Source organism: Salvelinus namaycush, unplaced genomic scaffold, assembly GCF_016432855.1.
Source record: "Salvelinus namaycush isolate Seneca unplaced genomic scaffold, SaNama_1.0 Scaffold5, whole genome shotgun sequence".
NCBI classification, from domain to species: Eukaryota; Metazoa; Chordata; class Actinopteri; order Salmoniformes; family Salmonidae; genus Salvelinus; species Salvelinus namaycush.
The window spans coordinates 170745-192813 of record NW_024061197.1 but is presented as its reverse complement, the minus strand read 5'-3'; the positions used below and the strand labels follow the sequence as shown (position 1 = coordinate 192813).

At 43.8% G+C, this 22069-nt stretch overlaps 1 protein-coding gene across 1 annotated transcript; it reads right to left on the bottom strand.

The window, feature by feature from the left end:
- Nucleotides 1-232: 232 nt before the first annotated feature.
- Nucleotides 233-22062, bottom strand: LOC120041644 (enoyl-CoA delta isomerase 1, mitochondrial-like). Its single transcript, XM_038986508.1, has 7 exons — nt 21967-22062; nt 18883-19008; nt 15464-15591; nt 14473-14619; nt 12314-12435; nt 3130-3308; nt 233-2048 (listed from the first exon to the last, which is right to left on the bottom strand). Exons 1-7 carry the CDS (start codon nt 22007-22009, stop codon nt 1882-1884), a joined length of 912 nt encoding a protein of 303 aa, XP_038842436.1. The 5' UTR covers nt 22010-22062; the 3' UTR covers nt 233-1881.
- Nucleotides 22063-22069: the final 7 nt, after the last annotated feature.

Below are 22069 nucleotides of genomic sequence, written 5' to 3'. Positions count from 1 at the left end.
AGTGCCTTATAAGAGATGGAGGAGCACATATGAATTTTATATTCATTTTGGAGTTTGGTTCTGTAAGCCCCTCAGTCACAGCTCAGACACCAGTGGAATGACGTCCAATCCAACCAGACCTATTAAACACGTATGGCTACTGTTTGATCAATTAAAGGACAGGACAGAATTCAGGAAACCCTGCCCTAAACTAGTGACATCAAAGAACATGAAACTCAACACACATTCAATGGAAGGTATTTTAAAGATGTTTACTTGCAAACCAACAGTACAGGAGAAGATCATACGAAGAAAAAAACATTATGTTCACAGACAAAGGCAAGATGACATACTGTACAATCACCTACATCGTAACAGTGCTCTGTGTTTCAGTCCAGACAGTCAAACATTGTGGCAGGGGGAAATAAGGCCGGGGGTGTGTTCATTAGGATCCAAACGGGACAAAACAGGGAGTGAACTACCTCATTTTGTCCAATAAGAAACGCTAGTTTCAAAAAAAACATATATGACAGGGTAGCGTCTCAACTGGCACCCTATTCCCTATATAGTGCACTACTTTTGACCAGGGCCTATAGGGGTAGTGCACTACATAGAGAATTAGGGTGCTATTTGAGATGTAACCAGTGGGTGTCTCTCAATAAGTGAAAGGAGACAAACAGAGGGAGGCAGACTATTGAGACTCACCCCCAGGTTACTTTCACATGTGTGCCTGGGCATCAGAAGACATCCTCTTCAAGGATGGCTGCGTTCCAATAATCTCTCCTTTACTCCTGAAGGGTGCACTCGTTCCCCACAAAAATGTCCTTTCAAATCCGTGAAGGGAAGAGAACAAGTTCACACAGGAGAAAGGAGAGATAATTGGGACGTAGCCCCCTATTCCCTATATCGTGCACTACTTTTGACCAGGGCCCTAAAGGGGACCGGGGAGCCGTTAGAAGCCCTAAAGGGGACCGGGGAGCCGTTAGAAGCCCTAAAGGGGACCGGGGAGCCGTTAGAAGCCCTAAAGGGGACCGGGGAGCCGTTAGAAGCCCTAAAGGGGACCGGGGAGCCGTTAGAAGCCCTAAAGGGGACCCGTTAGAAGCCCTAAAGGGGAGCCGTTAGAAGCCCTAAAGGGGAGCCGTTAGAAGCCCTAAAGGGGAGCCGTTAGAAGCCCTAAAGGGGAGCCGTTAGAAGCCCTAAAGGGGAGCCGTTAGAAGCCCTAAAGGGGAGCCGCTAGAAGCCCTAAAGGGGACCGGGGAGCCGTTAGAAGCCCTAAAGGGGAGCCGTTAGAAGCCCTAAAGGGGAGCCGTTAGAAGCCCTAAAGGGGAGCCGTTAGAAGCCCTAAAGGGGAGCCGTTAGAAGCCCTAAAGGGGAGCCGTTAGAAGCCCTAAAGGGGAGCCGTTAGAAGCCCTAAAGGGGAGCCGTTAGAAGCCCTAAAGGGGAGCCGTTAGAAGCCCTAAAGGGGAGCCGTTAGAAGCCCTAAAGGGGAGCCGTTAGAAGCCCTAAAGGGGAGCCGTTAGAAGCCCTAAAGGGGAGCCGCTAGAAGCCCTAAAGGGGAGCCGCTAGAAGCCCTAAAGGGGATCGGGGAGCCGCTAGAAGCCCTAAAGGGGATCGGGGAGCCGTTAGAAGCCCTAAAGGGGAGCCGTTAGAAGCCCTAAAGGGGAGCCGTTAGAAGCCCTAAAGGGGAGCCGTTAGAAGCCCTAAAGGGGAGCCGTTAGAAGCCCTAAAGGGGAGCCGTTAGAAGCCCTAAAGGGGAGCCGTTAGAAGCCCTAAAGGGGAGCCGTTAGAAGCCCTAAAGGGGAGCCGTTAGAAGCCCTAAAGGGAACCAGGGAGACGTTAGAAGCCCTAAAGGGGAGCCGTTAGAAGCCCTAAAGGGGATCGGGGAGCCGTTCGGGCCCCAGACTAGGCCTTTCTACTCTTGAGCATCTCCAGGTACATGCGAAGGGACTTCTGGATGGAGTCTTTAGTGATGAAGCTCACAAAGTTGGTGATGTCAGCTTCCCTGTTAGACAGCAGCTTGTCAATGGTCGGTTTCCTCATCATGGACTTGGTGATCTGTCTGGCATGGTCTGGAGGGAGAGGAGAGGTGTTTATGTAATATATACACACAGATATAACACACTGATCTATCTGTCTGGCATGGTCTGGAGGGAGAGGAGAGGTGTTTATATACACACACACAGAGAGAGAGAGAGAGAGTATTCTGACCTGGTACAGTCAGAGAGAGAGAGAGAGTATTCTGACCTGGTACAGTCAGAGAGAGAGAGAGAGTATTCTGACCTGGTACAGTCAGAGAGAGAGAGAGAGTATTCTGACCTGGTACAGTCAGAGAGAGAGAGAGAGTATTCTGACCTGGTACAGCCAGAGAGCGAGAGAGAGAGAGAGTATTCTGACCTGGTACAGCCAGAGAGAGAGAGAGAGAGAGAGTATTCTGACCTGGTACAGCCAGAGAGAGAGAGTATTCTGACCTGGTACAGCCAGAGAGAGAGAGTATTCTGACCTGGTACAGCCAGAGAGAGAGAGTATTCTGACCTGGTACAGCCAGAGAGAGAGAGTATTCTGACCTGGTACAGCCAGAGAGAGAGAGTATTCTGACCTGGTACAGCCAGAGAGAGAGAGAGTATTCTGACCTGGTACAGCCAGAGAGAGAGAGAGTATTCTGACCTGGTACAGCCAGAGAGAGAGAGAGTATTCTGACCTGGTACAGTCAGAGAGAGAGAGAGAGTATTCTGACCTGGTACAGCCAGAGAGAGAGAGAGAGTATTCTGACCTGGTACAGCCAGAGAGAGAGAGTATTCTGACCTGGTACAGTCAGAGAGAGAGAGAGAGTATTCTGACCTGGTACAGCCAGAGAGAGAGAGAGAGAGTATTCTGACCTGGTACAGCCAGAGAGAGAGAGAGTATTCTGACCTGGTACAGCCAGAGAGAGAGAGTATTCTGACCTGGTACAGCCAGAGAGAGAGAGTATTCTGACCTGGTACAGCCAGAGAGAGAGAGTATTCTGACCTGGTACAGCCAGAGAGAGAGAGTATTCTGACCTGGTACAGCCAGAGAGAGAGAGTATTCTGACCTGGTACAGCCAGAGAGAGAGAGAGAGAGAGAGAGAGAGTATTCTGACCTGGTACAGCCAGAGAGAGAGAGTATTCTGACCTGGTACAGCCAGCCACTTGGACATGGTGTCCTGTGCAGTGGAGAGGACCTGGTCCTCAGGTACTAACTGGTCCACCAGGCCGATCTTCAGGGCATCAGGAGCGCTGTACAACAGACCCAGCTCCAACGACAGCTCTGCTGCCCGGTTACCAACCGTGTTCACCAGCGTGTCCTTAAACCTGGACCACAACATGACCACAACATGACCGCAACATGATCACAACATGACCACAACATGACCACAACATGACCGAAACATGACCGCAACATGACCACAACCACATTCAGCACCTCACACACTACAGAGACCATGACCACAACATGACCACAACATGACCACAACCACATTGAGCACCTCACACACTACAGTGACCATGACCACAACATGACCACAACATGACCACAACCACATTCAGCACCTCACACACTACAGAGACCATGACCACAACATGACCACAACATGACCACAACCACATTCAGCACCTCACACACTACAGAGACCATGACCACAACCACATTCAGTACCTCACACACTACAGAGACCATGACCACAACATGACCACAACATGACCACAACCACATTCAGCACCTCACACACTACAGTGACCATGACCACAACATGACCACAACATGACCACAACCACATTCAGCACCACACACACTACAGAGACCATGACCACAACATGACCACAACATGACCACAACCACATTCAGCACCTCACACACTACAGAGACCATGACCACAACATGACCACAACATGACCACAACCACATTCAGCACCTCACACACTACAGAGACCATGACCACAACATGACCACAACCACATTCAGCACCTCACACACTACAGAGACCATGACCACAACATGACCACAACATAACCACAACCACATTCAGCACCTCACACACTACAGTGACCATGACCACAACATGACCACAACCACATTCAGCACCTCACACACTACAGAGACCATGACCACAACATGACCACAACATAACCACAACCACATTCAGCACCTCACACACTACAGAGACCATGACCACAACATGACCACAACATGACCACAACATGAATACAACCACATTCAGCACCACACACACTACAGAGACCATAAACACAGTGTGTGTGTGTGTATTAGTGTGTGTGTATATTAGTGTGTGTATATTAGTGTGTGTGTGTGTGTGTATATTAGTGTGTGTGTGTATTAGTGTGTGTGTATAAGTTTGTGTATATTAGTGTGTGTGTATTAGTGTGTGTGTATAAGTTTGTGTATATTAGTGTGTGTGTATAAGTTTGTGTATATTAGTGTGTGTGTATTAGTGTGTGTGTGTGTATGTATATTAGTGTGTGTGTATTAGTGTGTGTGTATATTAGTTTGTGTATATTAGTGTGTGTATATTAGTGTGTGTATATTAGTGTGTGTGTATTAGTGTGTGTGTATTAGTGTGTGTGTGTGTGTATGTATATTAGTGTGTGTGTATAAGTTTGTGTATATTAGTGTGTGTGTATAAGTTTGTGTATAAGTTTGTGTATATTAGTGTGTGTATATTAGTGTGTGTGTGTATTAGTGTGTGTGTGTATTAGTGTGTGTGTATTAGTGTGTGTGTATTAGTGTGTGTGTATAAGTTTGTGTGTATAAGTGTTAGGAATTTTGTTAATAAATAGTTAAAACAAATTCTAGCTTTAGATAAAACTATAACTAATTGAACTCTGCATGCCTGGGGAAAAGAGATTTATGTTGTGGGTCATAAAATAAGCAGAAAGGGTCGTTAAACTATGGTTGAACTGACCCAACTTAGCCCTGAGGTGTTAGATAAACTTTTTAGGTTTTCCATTATCTTGCGTTGTCTGCTAAAGTGGTAATCAATTATAGTGAGCCTTCAGGATAAATGATTATATGGTGTTTCATGTGAGTGCCCTGTGAGGTTAGAAAGAACTTTTGAACCTGTTTTCTATTTGTCAGGACAATGAGACTCATTCTGTAATCTATGACGTCATATCTTGTATATAAACCTGTGTTTATGATCAAATGGGAGCTTGCTCCGAGAATAAACACTACTATTATCTAATTTTGATAAGACTGTATCCTGTCTATTTTATGTTAATAAGTATCTTACAAATTCTTATAAATAGACAGATTGAATTTAATTAATGAGTATATTGTAGGAATTATTTAATTCCACTAACAATTGGTCCTTCGAGTGGATTTCCAAACTTTGCCTCTGTCATCCGAAGATATTAGCCGAAAACCGTGCACGGGCGGGTCTAGACCCGTTATTTTAAAGTCCTGGCCTCTGAATTGAGGTTAAGAAACAGGCCGGTATATATATATCTGAGGTCGACAGAGACGGTAACGGAAACAAACCGGCATTGCTTTTCCCAGTCTGCAAGACGAAGGTAAATAGTCTTTATTCTCGAATGTGGGGGGCATGATGTAAGTTATCTTTGATTTTAAATTCTAAACGTGTTTAGCATTTATCAATAATAGTAGCTTCGGATATTCCAAACATATTGTGGGTTACTTGTATGACCGAAATACAAGGAAGGGAGTTATAGGTCCGAAAAGACCTATGGTGGGTGCATGACCGAAAAAAAAATATTGGCCTTAAATGATCCTGGCCTTGCAAGCCGTAAGGATTATTTAGGGAGGATATAGTAAGTGTTGTTAGATAGGACGGTCGTTTTGTACAAATAGGACAGCCATTAATTCAAAAGACATACCTAAATAAAGTTTTAACTTAAATAGTCTATCTGTCTGGGGGACGTAGTCTGACTATGAAATATAGTGGATAGGGATATTAAAACAGGTGAGGATAAATTCGGTTTGGTGAGAAGGCAGGGTAATCCTAGGTGAACGGAATAACTGATCCTATTCAATACTGAAAGGGAATATCCAAAAGGGTGGGAGGGAAACTTAATATAGCGAAGTGAGATTGGATAAATACAACCAGAGTTGACCAGGGAAGTAAGTCCCCTGGGCAATAACTGATAGTTTAAAGTGAGATCTAATGTCCGATCAATAACAACGCTATAGATAAAGTTTCCAGGGAAGAGAATCATATAAATTCATACACATAGATTATAACTAGGTAAGTGGTAACACACACATAGAGAAATAAATAAATAAATAGAAAGACATAGATAGGTGATAATACCATAACTACTAGTAAAGGCAAGGATTTATCAAACATGGGTAGTAAATCCTCCAAGGAGGTCCCGGTATTAACGGGAGACCAGCGTTTTATGGAACTGAAAGATAAAAGGAATTTAGAATTTTGTCCAAAATGGGGTAAGCATTATGGATTTGTTGGTAGGCTGAATGTTGAAAAGCTAGAATTGCTTATCAAACAGATACATAAGAAGTGTGGTGAGGATGAGAAGAAGCAGAATAAACAGGGGTTATACACAGCTAGAGTCTGGCTTTCGGAAGCTAGGAAAAGAGTAGAGGGTGATAACAGAAAGAAATCTAAAGAGAGCCAAAATACGCTGCACTCCGCTCCCACAGATGAAAAAGTTAGCCGAATGGGCGGGGGTGGGAGTCAAATACTATGTCCTTCTCTAGTAGACCAGATATACAGAGGTAATACTGTTGATGAGATAGTAGTGGTGAGAATACGGCTGCAGGAGATAACGGTACAACCACCACCCAAAATTGTGGAGTCTGCTGAAGCCGAAGGGGGAATAGTCGGTGTGGAGAAAGAAAATAAGTCGAGAAAAGTGGCAAATGTGAGTCAAAAGAAAAAGAGAAAATGATTTAATTGCAATAATTTAGGACATTTCGCCCGGGAGTGTAACATTCCCTGCACACATTGTGACAGGTTAGGACATAAACATCAAGATAGTAATTTAATTAAGAGGGAGGTCAGGCGCGACTATCGGGAGAAAAAGAGTTGAGTTCTTGATGGCGGTGCTGGAAGAAATATGTTACATGAGTAAACATAATCTACATTTATTAAAAGGCACGAGATCTGTTTCCTAGTCTATAAATGTTGATTTTATTGTTTGACTGCTAATCTATTAATTTGGCATGGGGGAAATATAGCCGGAATAAGGCTTGTAGCTTTTAAATTAGGGCTATTTTTGTAGTCTCTGTGTTGTCACCAAGAATACAGATAAATGTAAAGTGGGTTTAAATACGGATAATGTTTTTGCTATTTACATGGCTTTGGTGGATCAGTGGTAGAATTCTCGCCTGGAACGTGAGAATCTCGGGTTCGGTTCCCGGTAAATGCTTTGACTAGAATCAGAGTTTTTGATTCTAATTAAACTATTTGTATGTTTTGCCTAGAAAGTTATAGTTGCTAGTGTTTGTATAAGATATAAACTGAACGTTTTAATAGATTGTATAGGTTAAATTAATAGACTAATTCGTTCCACTTAAAATAATAACGAAGCGAATTTCGATGCAAGACGATGTCTGTTGTCTAAATTATATGTTTGAATAATGTATTGGGAATATAGTCGTAATTAAAATGCTGAATCAAGGAAGAGACAGTTGCCTAAATTAAAGAAATTCTAAACCATAGCGGAGAGATAATGGCGATAGAAAGTGATTACTGAAATGTTTTCATTCTTATAGATTGACTGACATATGTTATAATTTTGGCGCTGCGTGTGTTATTTTTAAAGAAATAGGATACATTTCATAAGTGTGAAGAGCAAAGAGAAGAGGAAGTTATAAAGTTTGGTTTTTAAGCTTACGATAGGGGTAAGGAAAAAAGTGGAAATGAGTTGAGATTGAGGAGTGAGATTGAGGCCATAAACGACCAAATTGGAAAGGGCCTGAAAGGTTTTTGTTTTTTCATTAAGGTTTGCAAATATACACCCATAAAACATTTGTTAGGACTATTTGTTTTAGTGCAAAGGTATTTTAAAGGGGCATGCTCACATATGGAGTTATGAGTTTTTATCTTCTGAGTTTTAATTACACAAGTGAATTTTTTGATTTTAAGGATAAAGGGTTCTTTAAAATGTCTAGGAACATGACTATACAGGGGTGGTATAACCTTTGACCTTTATCATGGCTGTCTCTTGAAGTCTGATCAGCTTCAGGGGAGGGCCATGTAGATAATGCATTTGTGGTCATTTGGGATACTAGTTGAGGTAAATTAATTGACTATTATTGATTTGGTATTACAACTGGAAAAATCCCCTTTGTCATCAATAATAAATGAGGGAAGATATGATACATTGAGGTTGGGACAGGAGATATTTTAAGCCAATAGGGCAGGAAAATACATAAGCATTAAAATTATTTATGAGAAGAAATAAGTTTTAGTTCTTAGGAGTGGTAATTTACTGTGGATAAGGTATCCACACTGTAAAACATATATTAATTATTTATGAGACTGAGTTTAAGTTTAACCAATATTATTATTTAATAAAAAACAGTGGACTCCTGGGGGAGAGAGCTTATTAGCAAAGAAAGGATTTGATATGGTTACCATTTGTTTTGGCCATTAGAAGATTTTTATTTAAATAGTATTAAAATTGACAGGGGTATATGACATGTGTGATGATTTGGGATTATTGATAGGTTGATTAAAGTTATGTAAGGATTTTAGAGATTGACACTAAGACATGTTGTTTTTTTAAATCCATGATTTTAGATAAAGCCAAAACAGTGAGACACTTAGTTAATATTTGGATGGAACACATAGTTGTTATTGACTATTATGAGAAAAAGGCAGACAGAGGGGTCTGCCACGCACTGTTGAGATCTTGAAGGTTTGAGAGCAGAGTGGAGAGGGGGGACCAGGACATGAGCAAGGTAGGCTGTGAAATAAGATAGGTGAGAAGAGGGATACGGTTTAAATCAATAAATATATATATATTTAAGAACATATATAAGCAGCACATATACCTTTTTAAGTAGATAAGTAACTTGACAGAGAATTGGAAAAGGATAGATATGAATGGACGCCCAAGGGAGAATTGGACATGCGGCGAATGAAAGGGGCGTTCCTACATGATAATGTCAGACATAAGGATAATTTACACTAATTTTACCTAAGTCATTGGTTAGGTTAGGCAAGGTTGTTACCTGGCAGAGCCAGGTAACAAAGGGGGGATGGGTACGTTGTGGTCTAGGATAGGATGTGGCCTATTGGATGATAAACTAATAAATAAAAAAATCTAGCTAAACAAGCAGATATAGAAATAGAAAGAAGTATTGTTAATTACATGAAAAGGTTGTTTGTTTAACCAAACCTGTATGTCCAAGATTTTATGCACTACAGGTGAATTACAGGTGAAGTCACTCAATCCAGTCCCTGAGGCCTGTTGGGGGGACCATACCAAGACTCCTGGTAACAGCTAGCTGAAAGAGCTACCCGGATTCATATCACACTGCGGGAGGGTAAGACACATTGACACTGTCGAACAAGCACAGTGTCCGAGAGGAGAACTGGAATTAACAGAATTCCGGGGGCCATCTCTCGGATGAAGATTTCCTTTTCCCGTCATTCCATTCCTGTGTTTGATCATAGAAGTGAAGGTGTGTCTGGCTTCTTGCTGATGATGTTTTCTCTGGGAGAGGGTGGGGCTTTATAGGTGGGCGGTCCATCCTGAGCTGTCTGGTTGTGGGAGCCATATTCCTGATACACCATGAACCCCAAGAAGGCCAGAGGGTAATATTGACCCATAGTTAGAGAGGATTTTGTATTAACCAAGCATAAGAGATCACTTGATCTGGATAAACAGGAAGTGAGAGTGGGATTGGGAAGGAAGTCTCAGTGGAGTTCTATGTAGACCAAATGGGGCCTCTGACTCCTTGGCAGTTTAGGACTAAGAGCAGCCATTGTGGAAGACATTTATGCAAGTCCCTGTGTAGCTCATGGAAACAGGTTATAGTTCACATCTTGAGAGAGGGCTACATAAATCTACATACCCAGTATGGAAGATGGAGGGTAGTGAAAGTAAGGGTTTCAGTTGACAACCTAGTACCATTCCAAGTACGAGAAGTTAGAGCAGATGATAGTCAGCCAGAATACAAGCAGAGCCCCAGACAAAGCAGATACTGACCGTAGAGTTGTCCAGAGCCAAGGCCGATATGGATGGTTCAGATGAAAGATTTTAAGGAAGTGATTGAGGTGGAAACTGTTATGGGATTCTAACCTATGGTTAGGCATGCCTCAGCAAAACCTCAGTTCATAACCATTTCCTTTCCATTTGATGGAATTGCTACACCCATGAAATGGCCTGTATGATAAAGCGGTTCAAGAGGGCAGGAAGCTGAACTATGACAGTTGCATTGATCTGTAATATGTGTCCCCAGGTGCCGATTACATCCAGATTTTCTCTTTCACAGTGACAGGATTTTATGGGTCGCTACATAACACACGGATGGGAAGTAGGGGGAGTCAGTACATGCAATAGGACTGAGTATGTTACAACCGAGAAGACAATGAGGGACCTGACTGGCAGAAGAAAAGGTTTAGAGTGTGGAGGTATGAAGCTGTGACCTAACCTGCCTACCAATTGGAACGGTAGTTATGCACTAGTGCAGTTAGGCATGCTCTTTACCCTTACTCAGATCCAATTCAAAGCGAGGAATTAGATCTTAGCAGGATTAGAGTCAAGTATTTTTTAGTGGTCCACTCTCAATAAGAATGTGGACTAGATCAATTATACCAGAGATGTAATGAATGGCTTGGCAGAATAGAATAGACTCGAGATAGATATGTTATTGGCAGAAAAGGGTGGGGTTTGTGTGTTATTCGGGTCGATGTGCTGTACGTTTATCCCAAGTAACACAGCTCCAGATGGATCTGTGACTAAGGCCTTGGAGGTTTAACCACCCTAGCTCACGAGTTGGCAGTGACCTCAGGGGTGGATACTTTTCTGACTAATTGGTTTGACAGTATGTTTGGGAAATGGAAAAATTTCATGATTACTGTGTTATGGGCTACCTTCACCTGTGTGACTGTGTTAGTTTTGTGTGGATGTGGTTTGATTCCGTGTGTGAAAGTTCTCATTTCCAGGATTCTGGAGAAATCGATGACACAACAGATGATGAAGTACGGACCAATTCTAAGCTCTGACAAGTGGAAGGATGAATGTATGGGGCCGGATCTAGTGGAGAACGATTCCGGATCTTTTAATTATGAGGAACCGAGATTGGACGAGACTGTATTTGACGTTTAGAGAATTTAGACGGTTACATGTTTCAATGGATAGACTGTTTCTTTAATGAAGACTGTAATGAAAAATCCTAAATATGGAGTTATGTTTCTGATGTAGGTTAGAACAGTCATTGATGTTGATGGAGTGTAAATACATGTATTGATGTGGTTTTATTCTTGTATAAACATTCATGTTTCTATATGATTTTTGATATGTAGCTATGAATTGTTTTGTTATTTAGGGTGGATTGTTAGGAATTTTGTTAATAAATAGTTAAAACAAATTCTAGCTTTAGATAAAACTATAACTAATTGAACTCTGCATGCCTGGGGAAAAGAGATTTATGTTGTGGGTCATAAAATAAGCAGAAAGGGTCGTTAAACTATGGTTGAACTGACCCAACTTAGCCCTGAGGTGTTAGATAAACTTTTTAGGTTTTCCATTATCTTGCGTTGTCTGCTAAAGTGGTAATCAATTATAGTGAGCCTTCAGGATAAATGATTATATGGTGTTTCATGTGAGTGCCCTGTGAGGTTAGAAAGAACTTTTGAACCTGTTTTCTATTTGTCAGGACAATGAGACTCATTCTGTAATCTATGACGTCATATCTTGTATATAAACCTGTGTTTATGATCAAATGGGAGCTTGCTCCGAGAATAAACACTACTATTATCTAATTTTGATAAGACTGTATCCTGTCTATTTTATGTTAATAAGTATCTTACAAATTCTTATAAATAGACAGATTGAATTTAATTAATGAGTATATTGTAGGAATTATTTAATTCCACTAACAATAAGTTTGTGTGTATAAGTTTGTGTGTATAAGTTTGTGTGTATAAGTTTGTGTGTATTAGTGTGTGTATATTAGTGTGTGTGTATTAGTGTGTGTGTATTAGTGTGTGTGTATTAGTGTGTGTGTATTAGTGTGTGTGTATAAGTTTGTGTATATTAGTGTGTGTGTATAAGTTTGTGTATATTAGTGTGTGTGTGTATTAGTGTGTGTGTATTAGTGTGTGTGTATTAGTGTGTGTGTATTAGTGTGTGTGTGTGTGTCTCACCAGAAGGGAGCTACGATGCCGAGCTGAGTCTCGTTGAGTCCGATGCTGTAGCGAGGGTTATCAGCCATGATCCTATAGTCACATCCAAGAGACATGAGACAGCCGCCTGCTGGACTAGAACCCTATAGACAGAGAGACAGAGGTGGTTATCAGCCATGATCCTATAGTCACATCCAATAGACATGAGACAGCCACCTGCTGGACTAGAACCCTATAGACAGAGAGACAGAGGTGGTTATCAGCCATGATCCTATAGTCACATCCAATAGACAGTCGCCTGCTGGACTAGAACTCTATAGACAGAGAGACAGAGGTGGCTATCAGCCATGATCCTATAGTCACATCCAATAGACATGAGACCTGCTGGACTAGAGCCCTATAGACAGAGGTGGTTATCAGCCATGATCCTATAGTCACATCCAATAGACAGCCACCTGCTGGACTAGAACCCTATAGACAGAGACAGAGGTGGTTATCAGCCATGATCCTATAGTCACATCCAAGAGACATGAGACAGCCGCCTGCTGGACTAGAACCCTATAGACAGAGAGACAGGGGTGGTTATCAGCCATGATCCTATAGTCGCATCCAATAGACATGAGACCTGCTGGACTAGAACCCTATAGACAGAGAGACAGAGGTGGTTATCAGCCATGATCCTATAGTCACATCCAATAGACATGAGACCTGCTGGACTAGAACCCTATAGACAGACAGACAGAGGTGGTTATCAGCCATGATCCTATAGTCACATCCAATAGACATGAGACCTGTTGGACTAGAACCCTATAGACAGAGAGACAGGGGTGGTTATCAGCCATGATCCTATAGTCACATCCAATAGACATGAGACCTGCTGGACTAGAACCATATAGACAGAGAGACAGGGGTGGTTATCAGCCATGATCCTATAGTCACATCCAATAGACATGAGACCTGCTGGACTAGAACCCTATAGACAGAGAGACAGAGGTGGTTATCAGCCATGATCCTATAGTCACATCCAATAGACAGCCACCTGCTGGACTAGAACCCTATAGACAGAGAGACAGAGGTGGTTATCAGCCATGATCCTATAGTCACATCCAATAGACATGAGACCTGCTGGACTAGAACCCTATAGACAGAGAGACAGAGGTGGTTATCAGCCATGATCCTATAGTCACATCCAAAAGACATTAGACCTGCTGGACTAGAACCCTATAGACAGAGACAGGTGGTTATCAGCCATGATCCTATAGTCACATCCAATAGACAGCCACCTGCTGGACTAGAACCCTATAGACAGAGAGACAGAGGTGGTTATCAGCCATGATCCTATAGTCACATCCAATAGACAGCCACCTGCTGGACTAGAACCCTATAGACAGAGAGACAGAGGTGGTTATCAGCCATGATCCTATAGTCACATCCAATAGACATGAGACCTGCTGGACTAGAACCCTATAGACAGAGAGACAGAGGTGGTTATCAGCCATGATCCTATAGTCGCATCCAATAGACATGAGACCTGCTGGACTAGAACCCTATAGACAGAGAGACAGAGGTGGTTATCAGCCATGATCCTATAGTCACATCCAATAGACAGCCACCTGCTGGACTAGAACCCTATAGACAGAGAGACAGAGGTGGTTATCAGCCATGATCCTATAGTCACATCCAATAGACATGAGACCTGCTGGACTAGAACCCTATAGACAGAGAGACAGAGGTGGTTATCAGCCATGATCCTATAGTCACATCCAATAGACATGAGACCTGCTGGACTAGAACCCTATAGACAGAGAGACAGAGGTGGTTATCAGCCATGATCCTATAGTCACATCCAATAGACATGAGACCTGCTGGACTAGAACCCTATAGACAGAGACAGGTGGTTATCAGCCATGATCCTATAGTCACATCCAATCGACATGAGACCTGCTGGACTAGAACCCTATAGACAGAGACAGAGGTGGTTATCAGCCACGATCCTATAGTCACATCCAATAGACATGAGACCTGCTGGACTAGAACCCTATAGACAGACAGACAGGGGTGGTTATGAGCCACGATCCTATAGTCACATCCAATAGACATGAGACCTGCTGGACTAGAACCCTATAGACAGATAAACACATGGGACAGACAGACACAGACGACTGGGTGTGCTGACTCACGTTGATGGCAGCTATGGTAGCCATGTTGGATCCGTAGAGTTTGAGCCACATCTCCTGAACAGCCTTCCAGAACTCTCCACAGCGCTCCGGACTTTTCCCATACATCTCCATGATGTCTAGCCCTGCAGAGAACACCTTGGAGAGGGTCTGGGACACCAAACACACACACAGGGAGAGTTATGATGTCTAGCCCTGCAGAGAACACCTTGGAGAGGGTCTGGGACACCAAACACACACACAGGGAGAGTTATGATGTCTAGTCCTGCAGAGAACACCTTGGAGAGGGTCTGGGACACCAAACACACACACAGGGAGAGTTATGATGTCTAGCCCTGCAGAGAACACCTTGGAGAGGGTCTGGGACACCAAACAAACACACAGGGAGAGTTATGATGTCTAGTCCTGCAGAGAACACCTTGGAGAGGGTCTGGGACACCAAACACACACACAGGGGGAGAGTTATGATGTCTAGTCCTGCAGAGAACACCTTGGAGAGGGTCTGGGACACCAAACACACACACAGGGAGAGTTATGATGTCTAGTCCTGCAGAGAACACCTTGGAGAGGGTCTGGGACACCAAACACACACACAGGGGGAGAGTTATGATGTCTAGTCCTGCAGAGAACACCTTGGAGAGGGTCTGGGACACCAAACACACACACAGGGAGAGTTATGATGTCTAGCCCTGCAGAGAACACCTTGGAGAGGGTCTGGGACACCAAACACACACACAGGGAGAGTTATGATGTCTAGCCCTGCAGAGAACACCTTGGAGAGGGTCTGGGACACCAAACACACACACGGGGGGAGTTATACCGTGTATCATGGTTTTGTGACAGGACATGTGTGTGTGTGTGTGTGTGTGTGTGTGTGTGTGTGTGTGGTGTGTGTATGGGTGTGTGTGTGTGTGTTGTGTGTGTGTGTGTGCGGTGTGTGGTGTGTGGTGTGTGGTGTGTGGTGTGTGTGTGTGTGTGGTGTGTGTGTACTGACCGAGGTGATGATCAGACCTCTACAACTCCTGTCCATCTCTAGTTTCTCCAGGTTGATACAGAACTCAGTGAGGAAGTCCAGACTCAGACTGTTGACAGGGGGACTCTGCATCCTCAACACTGCTACACCTGGAGAGGGAGGAGGAGGGGGGAGAGGGATGAGAGGGGGAGAGGAGAGGGAGGAGGAGGAGGGAGAGGGATGAGAGGGGGAGAGGAGAGGGAGGAGGAGGTGGAGAGGGATGAGAGGGGGAGAGGAGAGGGAGGAGGAGGAGGGAGAGGGATGAGAGGGGGAGAGGAGAGGGAGGAGGAGGAGGGATGAGAGGGGGAGAGGAGAGGGAGGAGGAGGAGGGAGAGGGATGAGAGGGGGAGAGGAGAGGGAGGAGGAGGGGGGAGTCGGATGAGAGGGGGAGAGGAGAGGGATGAGAGGGGGAGAGGAGAGGGGAGAGGGAGACAACAAATGGCAGCCTAATCCCTGTGGTGCAAACCCTAACCCATCGGCCCGGTAGACCACCATTGTAAATAAGAATTTGTTCTTAAAACTGACTTAAATAAAGGTTGAATAAATAATAAATAGGGCTGTGGTTAAAATAGTACACTATGTAGGGAATAGGGCCCTATTTAAAAATAAAAAAACGATTACAATTTTTGCCTGATTCCATTTTGTTTTTCCAGGTTTTCACTCTCAAAATCACATTTGTTTGATAGAAGAAAAACAACACAATTGGAAGTCCTCACCAACACTTAAACCACATCAGGAGACCATTTATGAGGTCTGGGGAAAATCTAAGACATTTAGATTTTTGGGGTGTAGTTGCAACAATATATCAGTTCAGTGATTTCCTCAATTCCACATCTCTGGTCTTCCAGGTCGGATAAATCAAAACCATGAAGTACCTGATACCTCCAGGACCAGGTTTGCCTACCCTGATGTTAACAGTACCTGTGGTCTCCAGGACCAGGTTTGCCTACCCTGATGTAAACAGTACCTGTAGCCTCCAGGACCAGGTTTGCCTACCCTGATGTAAACAGTACCTGTGGTCTACAGGACCAGGGCTGTCTACCCTGATGTAAACAGTACCTGTGGTCTACAGGACCAGGGCTGTCTACCCTGATGTAAACAGTACCTGTAGCCTCCAGGACCAGGTTTGCCTACCCTGATGTAAACAGTACCTGATACCTCCAGGACCAGGGCTGTCTACCCTGATGTAAACAGTACCTGTGGTCTCCAGGACCAGGGCTGTCTACCCTGATGTAAACAGTACCTGTGGTCTCCAGGACCAGGGCTGTCTACCCTGATGTAAACAGTACCTGATACCTCCAGGACCAGGGCTGTCTACCCTGATGTAAACAGTACCTGTGGTCTCCAGGACCAGGGCTGTCTACCCTGATGTAAACAGTACCTGTGGTCTCCAGGACCAGGGCTGTCTACCCTGATGTAAACAGTACCTGATACCTCCAGGACCAGGTTTGTCTACCCTGATGTAAACAGTACCTGTGGTCTCCAGGACCAGGACTGTCTACCCTGATGTAAACAGTACCTGTGGTCTCCAGGACCAGGTCTGTCTACCCTGATGTAAACAGTACCTGTGGTCTCCAGGACCAGGACTGTCTACCCTGATGTAAACAGTACCTGTAGCCTCCAGGACCAGGTTTGTCTACCCTGATGTAAACAGTACCTGTGGTCTCCAGGACCAGGTTTGCCTACCCTGATGTAAACAGTACCTGTGGTCTCCAGGACCAGGACTGTCTACCCTGATGTAAACAGTACCTGTGGTCTCCAGGACCAGGTCTGTCTACCCTGATGTAAACAGTACCTGTGGTCTCCAGGACCAGGACTGTCTACCCTGATGTAAACAGTACCTGTGGTCTACAGGACCAGGGCTGTCTACCCTGATGTAAACAGTACCTGATACCTCCAGGACCAGGTCTGTCTACCCTGATGTAAACAGTACCTGTGGTCTCCAGGACCAGGACTGTCTACCCTGATGTAAACAGTACCTGTGGTCTCCAGGACCAGGGCTGTCTACCCTGATGTAAACAGTACCTGATACCTCCAGGACCAGGGCTGTCTACCCTGATGTAAACAGTACCTGATACCTCCAGGACCAGGGCTGTCTACCCTGATGTAAACAGTACCTGTGGTCTCCAGGACCAGGACTGTCTACCCTGATGTAAACAGTACCTGTGGTCTCCAGGACCAGGGCTGTCTACCCTGATGTAAACAGTACCTGTGGTCTCCAGGACCAGGGCTGTCTACCCTGATGTAAACAGTACCTGTGGTCTCCAGGACCAGGGCTGTCTACCCTGATGTAAACAGTACCTGTGGTCTCCAGGACCAGGACTGTCTACCCTGATGTAAACAGTACCTGTGGTCTCCAGGACCAGGGCTGTCTACCCTGATGTAAACAGTACCTGTGGTCTCCAGGACCAGGGCTGTCTACCCTGATGTAAACAGTACCTGTGGTCTCCAGGACCAGGACTGTCTACCCTGATGTAAACAGTACCTGTGGTCTCCAGGACCAGGGCTGTCTACCCTGATGTAAACAGTACCTGTGGTCTCCAGGACCAGGGCTGTCTACCCTGATGTAAACAGTACCTGTGGTCTCCAGGACCAGGGCTGTCTACCCTGATGTAAACATTACCTGTGGTCTCCAGGACCAGGACTGTCTACCCTGATGTAAACAGTACCTGTGGTCTCCAGGACCAGGGCTGTCTACCCTGATGTAAACAGTACCTGTGGTCTCCAGGACCAGGGCTGTCTACCCTGATGTAAACAGTACCTGTGGTCTCCAGGACCAGGACTGTCTACCCTGATGTAAACAGTACCTGTGGTCTCCAGGACCAGGGCTGTCTACCCTGATGTAAACAGTACCTGTGGTCTCCAGGACCAGGGCTGTCTACCCTGATGTAAACAGTACCTGTGGTCTCCAGGACCAGGGCTGTCTACCCTGATGTAAACAGTACCTGTGGTCTCCAGGACCAGGGCTGTCTACCCTGATGTAAACATTACCTGTGGTCTCCAGGACCAGGGCTGTCTACCCTGATGTAAACAGTACCTGTGGTCTCCAGGACCAGGACTGTCTACCCTGATGTAAACAGTACCTGTGGTCTCCAGGACCAGGGCTGTCTACCCTGATGTAAACAGTACCTGTGGTCTCCAGGACCAGGGCTGTCTACCCTGATGTAAACAGTACCTGTGGTCTCCAGGACCAGGGCTGTCTACCCTGATGTAAACAGTACCTGTGGTCTCCAGGACCAGGGCTGTCTACCCTGATGTAAACATTACCTGTGGTCTCCAGGACCAGGGCTGTCTACCCTGATGTAAACATTACCTGTGGTCTCCAGGACCAGGACTGTCTACCCTGATGTAGGGGACAGGGTGCCATTTGGGACAGGTAAAGAAGCTGTGCAGGGGTGTACCTGTACTGCTGTCCAGGTCCACCTTGATCTTAGGTGAGGTAGAGTTGTTCCTCTGCTGCAGAGAGAAGCACGGCGACACACACTCTCTCCCATGTCTACTGTGGATGGACAACTGGGACAACACACCTGCCAAAGAACATCAACAATATAATAATAAAACAAAACAATAACAAAATAATAATATAACACGTGAACTTAATAATATAACAATATAATAACATTATACTGTGTGTTATAGGGAAATAATGCCCACTCTAGAACTCCCTTCAAGCCAATCAGAAAGGAGTATTCAAAAATGCCATGGTATAAAATAATATCAACAAAATATAACACACCACACCATGTTTACTGTGTATAGACAGCGATTAACCACATTTTAGATAATTTTTCGGCTTTAAAAAAAACTAAAATTGACGTCTGTTCAATTATTTGAATTCCATTTTCGTTCCGTCATTGCGCTGCAGTTTCTCTAGAGATAAATCTGATCATGCTTGAACTGTGCGATATAGTAGGGACTTGTAGTTTCCAACATACCAATGTTCTACATAGTTTACCACAGGAAAAAGGTGATAATTAACTACAATGACCATAATCCATTGCGTGGCTACTTGTCCTGTCTGTTTCTTTTATGCCTGCTACATAAGAGAAGAATGCGTGATCAAGAGGGGAAACAGAGCGAAGTTGCTTGGCGAGGTATTGGTTTTCAGCAGTCATAAAAGCCATATTTACTGTGAAGAACTACTAAAATAGTGAAGTTGACAGGCAGCAGCTCTATAGAGATGAGATGACTTGGAATGAGATAATAACAATGTCATTAAATAAAACTAATGTAATATACAAACAACTGAAATATTGTATTAAAGTAAAGTGAATAAGTGATGGTTAATAAGTGATAAGCAGTAATGGGCAGTCACTACCATCATGGGACTTTTATTAAATCGCTTTATTCTGTGTTGTTACAGCATTCAACCCACAATGCATTTCATGTTATAAAAAAAATAAAAAATAAATGTACTAATGAAACTGAAAATAGCAATTATTTTCTTTTATCATCGAAACCGAACTGACCTCAAAAAGCCCTAATCGCTCAGCACTAGTCAGGAGGCAGGAAACAGCCACCTTCTGCAAATCTGCAGACCATCTTCATTGTAATCAGAGGGCTGATATTAATACTATGCATGTCAGTCTCTCGGCTAGGAGTTGAGGAAAGACTGACTGTGTCACTTATTGTTATATGAAACATTAAGGTGTTGAAAATCCCAAATTGTTTGCATAGTCAATTTACACACAGCTCTGACACACACACTGATCCCACCAGACATGCTACCAGGGGTCTTTTCATAGTCCCCAAATCCAGAACAAATTCAAGAAAACGTACAGTATTATATAGAGCCCTTATTGCATGGAACTTCCTACCATCTCATATTGCTCAAATTAACAGCAAACCTGGTTTCTACAAACAGATAAAGCAACACCTCACGGCACAAGGCCTCTCCCCTATTTGACCTAGATAGTTTGTGTCTGTATTGATATGTAGGCTACGTGTGCCTTTTTAAAAAATGTATGTAGTTCTGTCCTTGAGCTGTTCTTGTCTAGTGATGTTCTGTATTATGTCATTCTGTATTATGGATCCCAGGAGGAGTAGCTGCTGCTTTTACAACAGCTAATGGAGATCCTAATAAAATACAAAGAAATCTTATGCCCTGCAGGTATATTCTAGGGGAAGAGGAGTCAGGAACCTTTTCTCTTTATAACAAAAGGAAAGTTGTGCCAACAGCGCAAGGACAATTAAACACAGTTTGTGAACAATGTTTGTCCAGTAAACTCAGGCGGCAAAACTCTTTCCATTTGCAGTAAACGGTTTTCATTGGAAAAGGTTTTGGAATAACGATTCCACCCCTGATAGTTGACATTGTCACTGAAACGATGTGACCCTGTATTATAAGATGATGGCTGTGTCTGAAATGGAACCATATTCACCATATACAGTGAGCTCCAAAAGTACTGGGACAGTGACATGTTTTGGCTCTGTACTTCAGCACTTTGAAATGGTACAATGACTATGAGGTTAAAGTGCAGACTGTTGGCTTTAATTTGAGGGTATTTTCATACATATCGGGTGAACTGTTAAGAAATTACTGCACTTCGTGTACATAGTCCTCCCATTTTAGGGGACCAAAAGTATTGGGACAAATTCACTTATGTCAATTAAAGAAGTAAAAAGTTAAGTATTTGGTCCCATATTCATAGCATGCAATGACTACATCAAGCTTGCGACTACAAATTGGTTGGATGCATTTGCTGTTTGTTTCAGATTATTTTGTACCCAATAGAAATGAATGGTAAATAATGTATTGAGTCACTTTTATTGTACATTTACATTTAAGTCATTTAGCAGACGCTCTTATCCAGAGCGACTTACAAATTGGTGCATTCACCTTATGATATCCAGTGGAACAGCCACTTTACAATAGTGCATCTAACTCTTTTAAGGGGGGGGGGGGGGGGGGGGGGTGTTAGAAGGATTACTTTATCCTATCCTAGGTATTCCTTAAAGAGGTGGGGTTTCAGGTGTGGTTGTAAATAAAAATAGATAGTTTCTGAACACTTCTACATGAATGTGGATGCTACCGTGATAATGATGAATGAATCGTGAATAAATGATGAGTGAGAAAGTTACACACAAATATCACACCCCCAAGACATACTCTCACAATTACAATAACAGGGTAGGTTAGCATTTTTTGTGGGGGTATGATATGTGTTTAGTTATTTTAGAGATGTTCTTATATGACAACAACTCGCTACGATATATTAGCTAGTTGATATAGTTAGCTACTTGATAGCCCACGCAAACTGACAATGTGACATTACGCGACATAAGGACAGACACAAGCGTTCTGTGAACTTTGCTCTAGTTTCTGAAAGTATCGACTAGTGAAGGGGAGGCTAGCTAGCTAGGTAACTACTTAGCCATGCAATCTAACCACTGATATTCTTGTTTGTTGGGCCATCGAAACTCATGAGAAATAGCCATTAAACTCTTCCTGGTGTTCTTACTCAATGTCAGGTAAGTTCACATACCTGAAAACCCGAATTTGGCGGAATTTCTCAACACATTTGCCATCTCGACTCGTCAAGTTGACACAAACCGGGCGCACACACTGCGGCTGGGCTGCTCTGCCCT

Excerpts from the sequence above, each read along its gene's own strand:
- LOC120041644 (XM_038986508.1), bottom strand. The coding sequence starts at position 22,009 with ATGGCAAATGTGTTGAGAAATTCCGCCAAATTCGGGTTTTCAG. Across the intron at positions 12,436-14,472 it reads CTACCATAGCTGCCATCAAC|GGTTCTAGTCCAGCAGGCGG; the intron begins GTGAGTCAGCAC and ends CTCTGTCTATAG. Across the intron at positions 2,049-3,129 it reads CAAGTGGCTGGCTGTACCAG|ACCATGCCAGACAGATCACC; the intron begins GTCAGAATACTC and ends CTCTCCCTCCAG.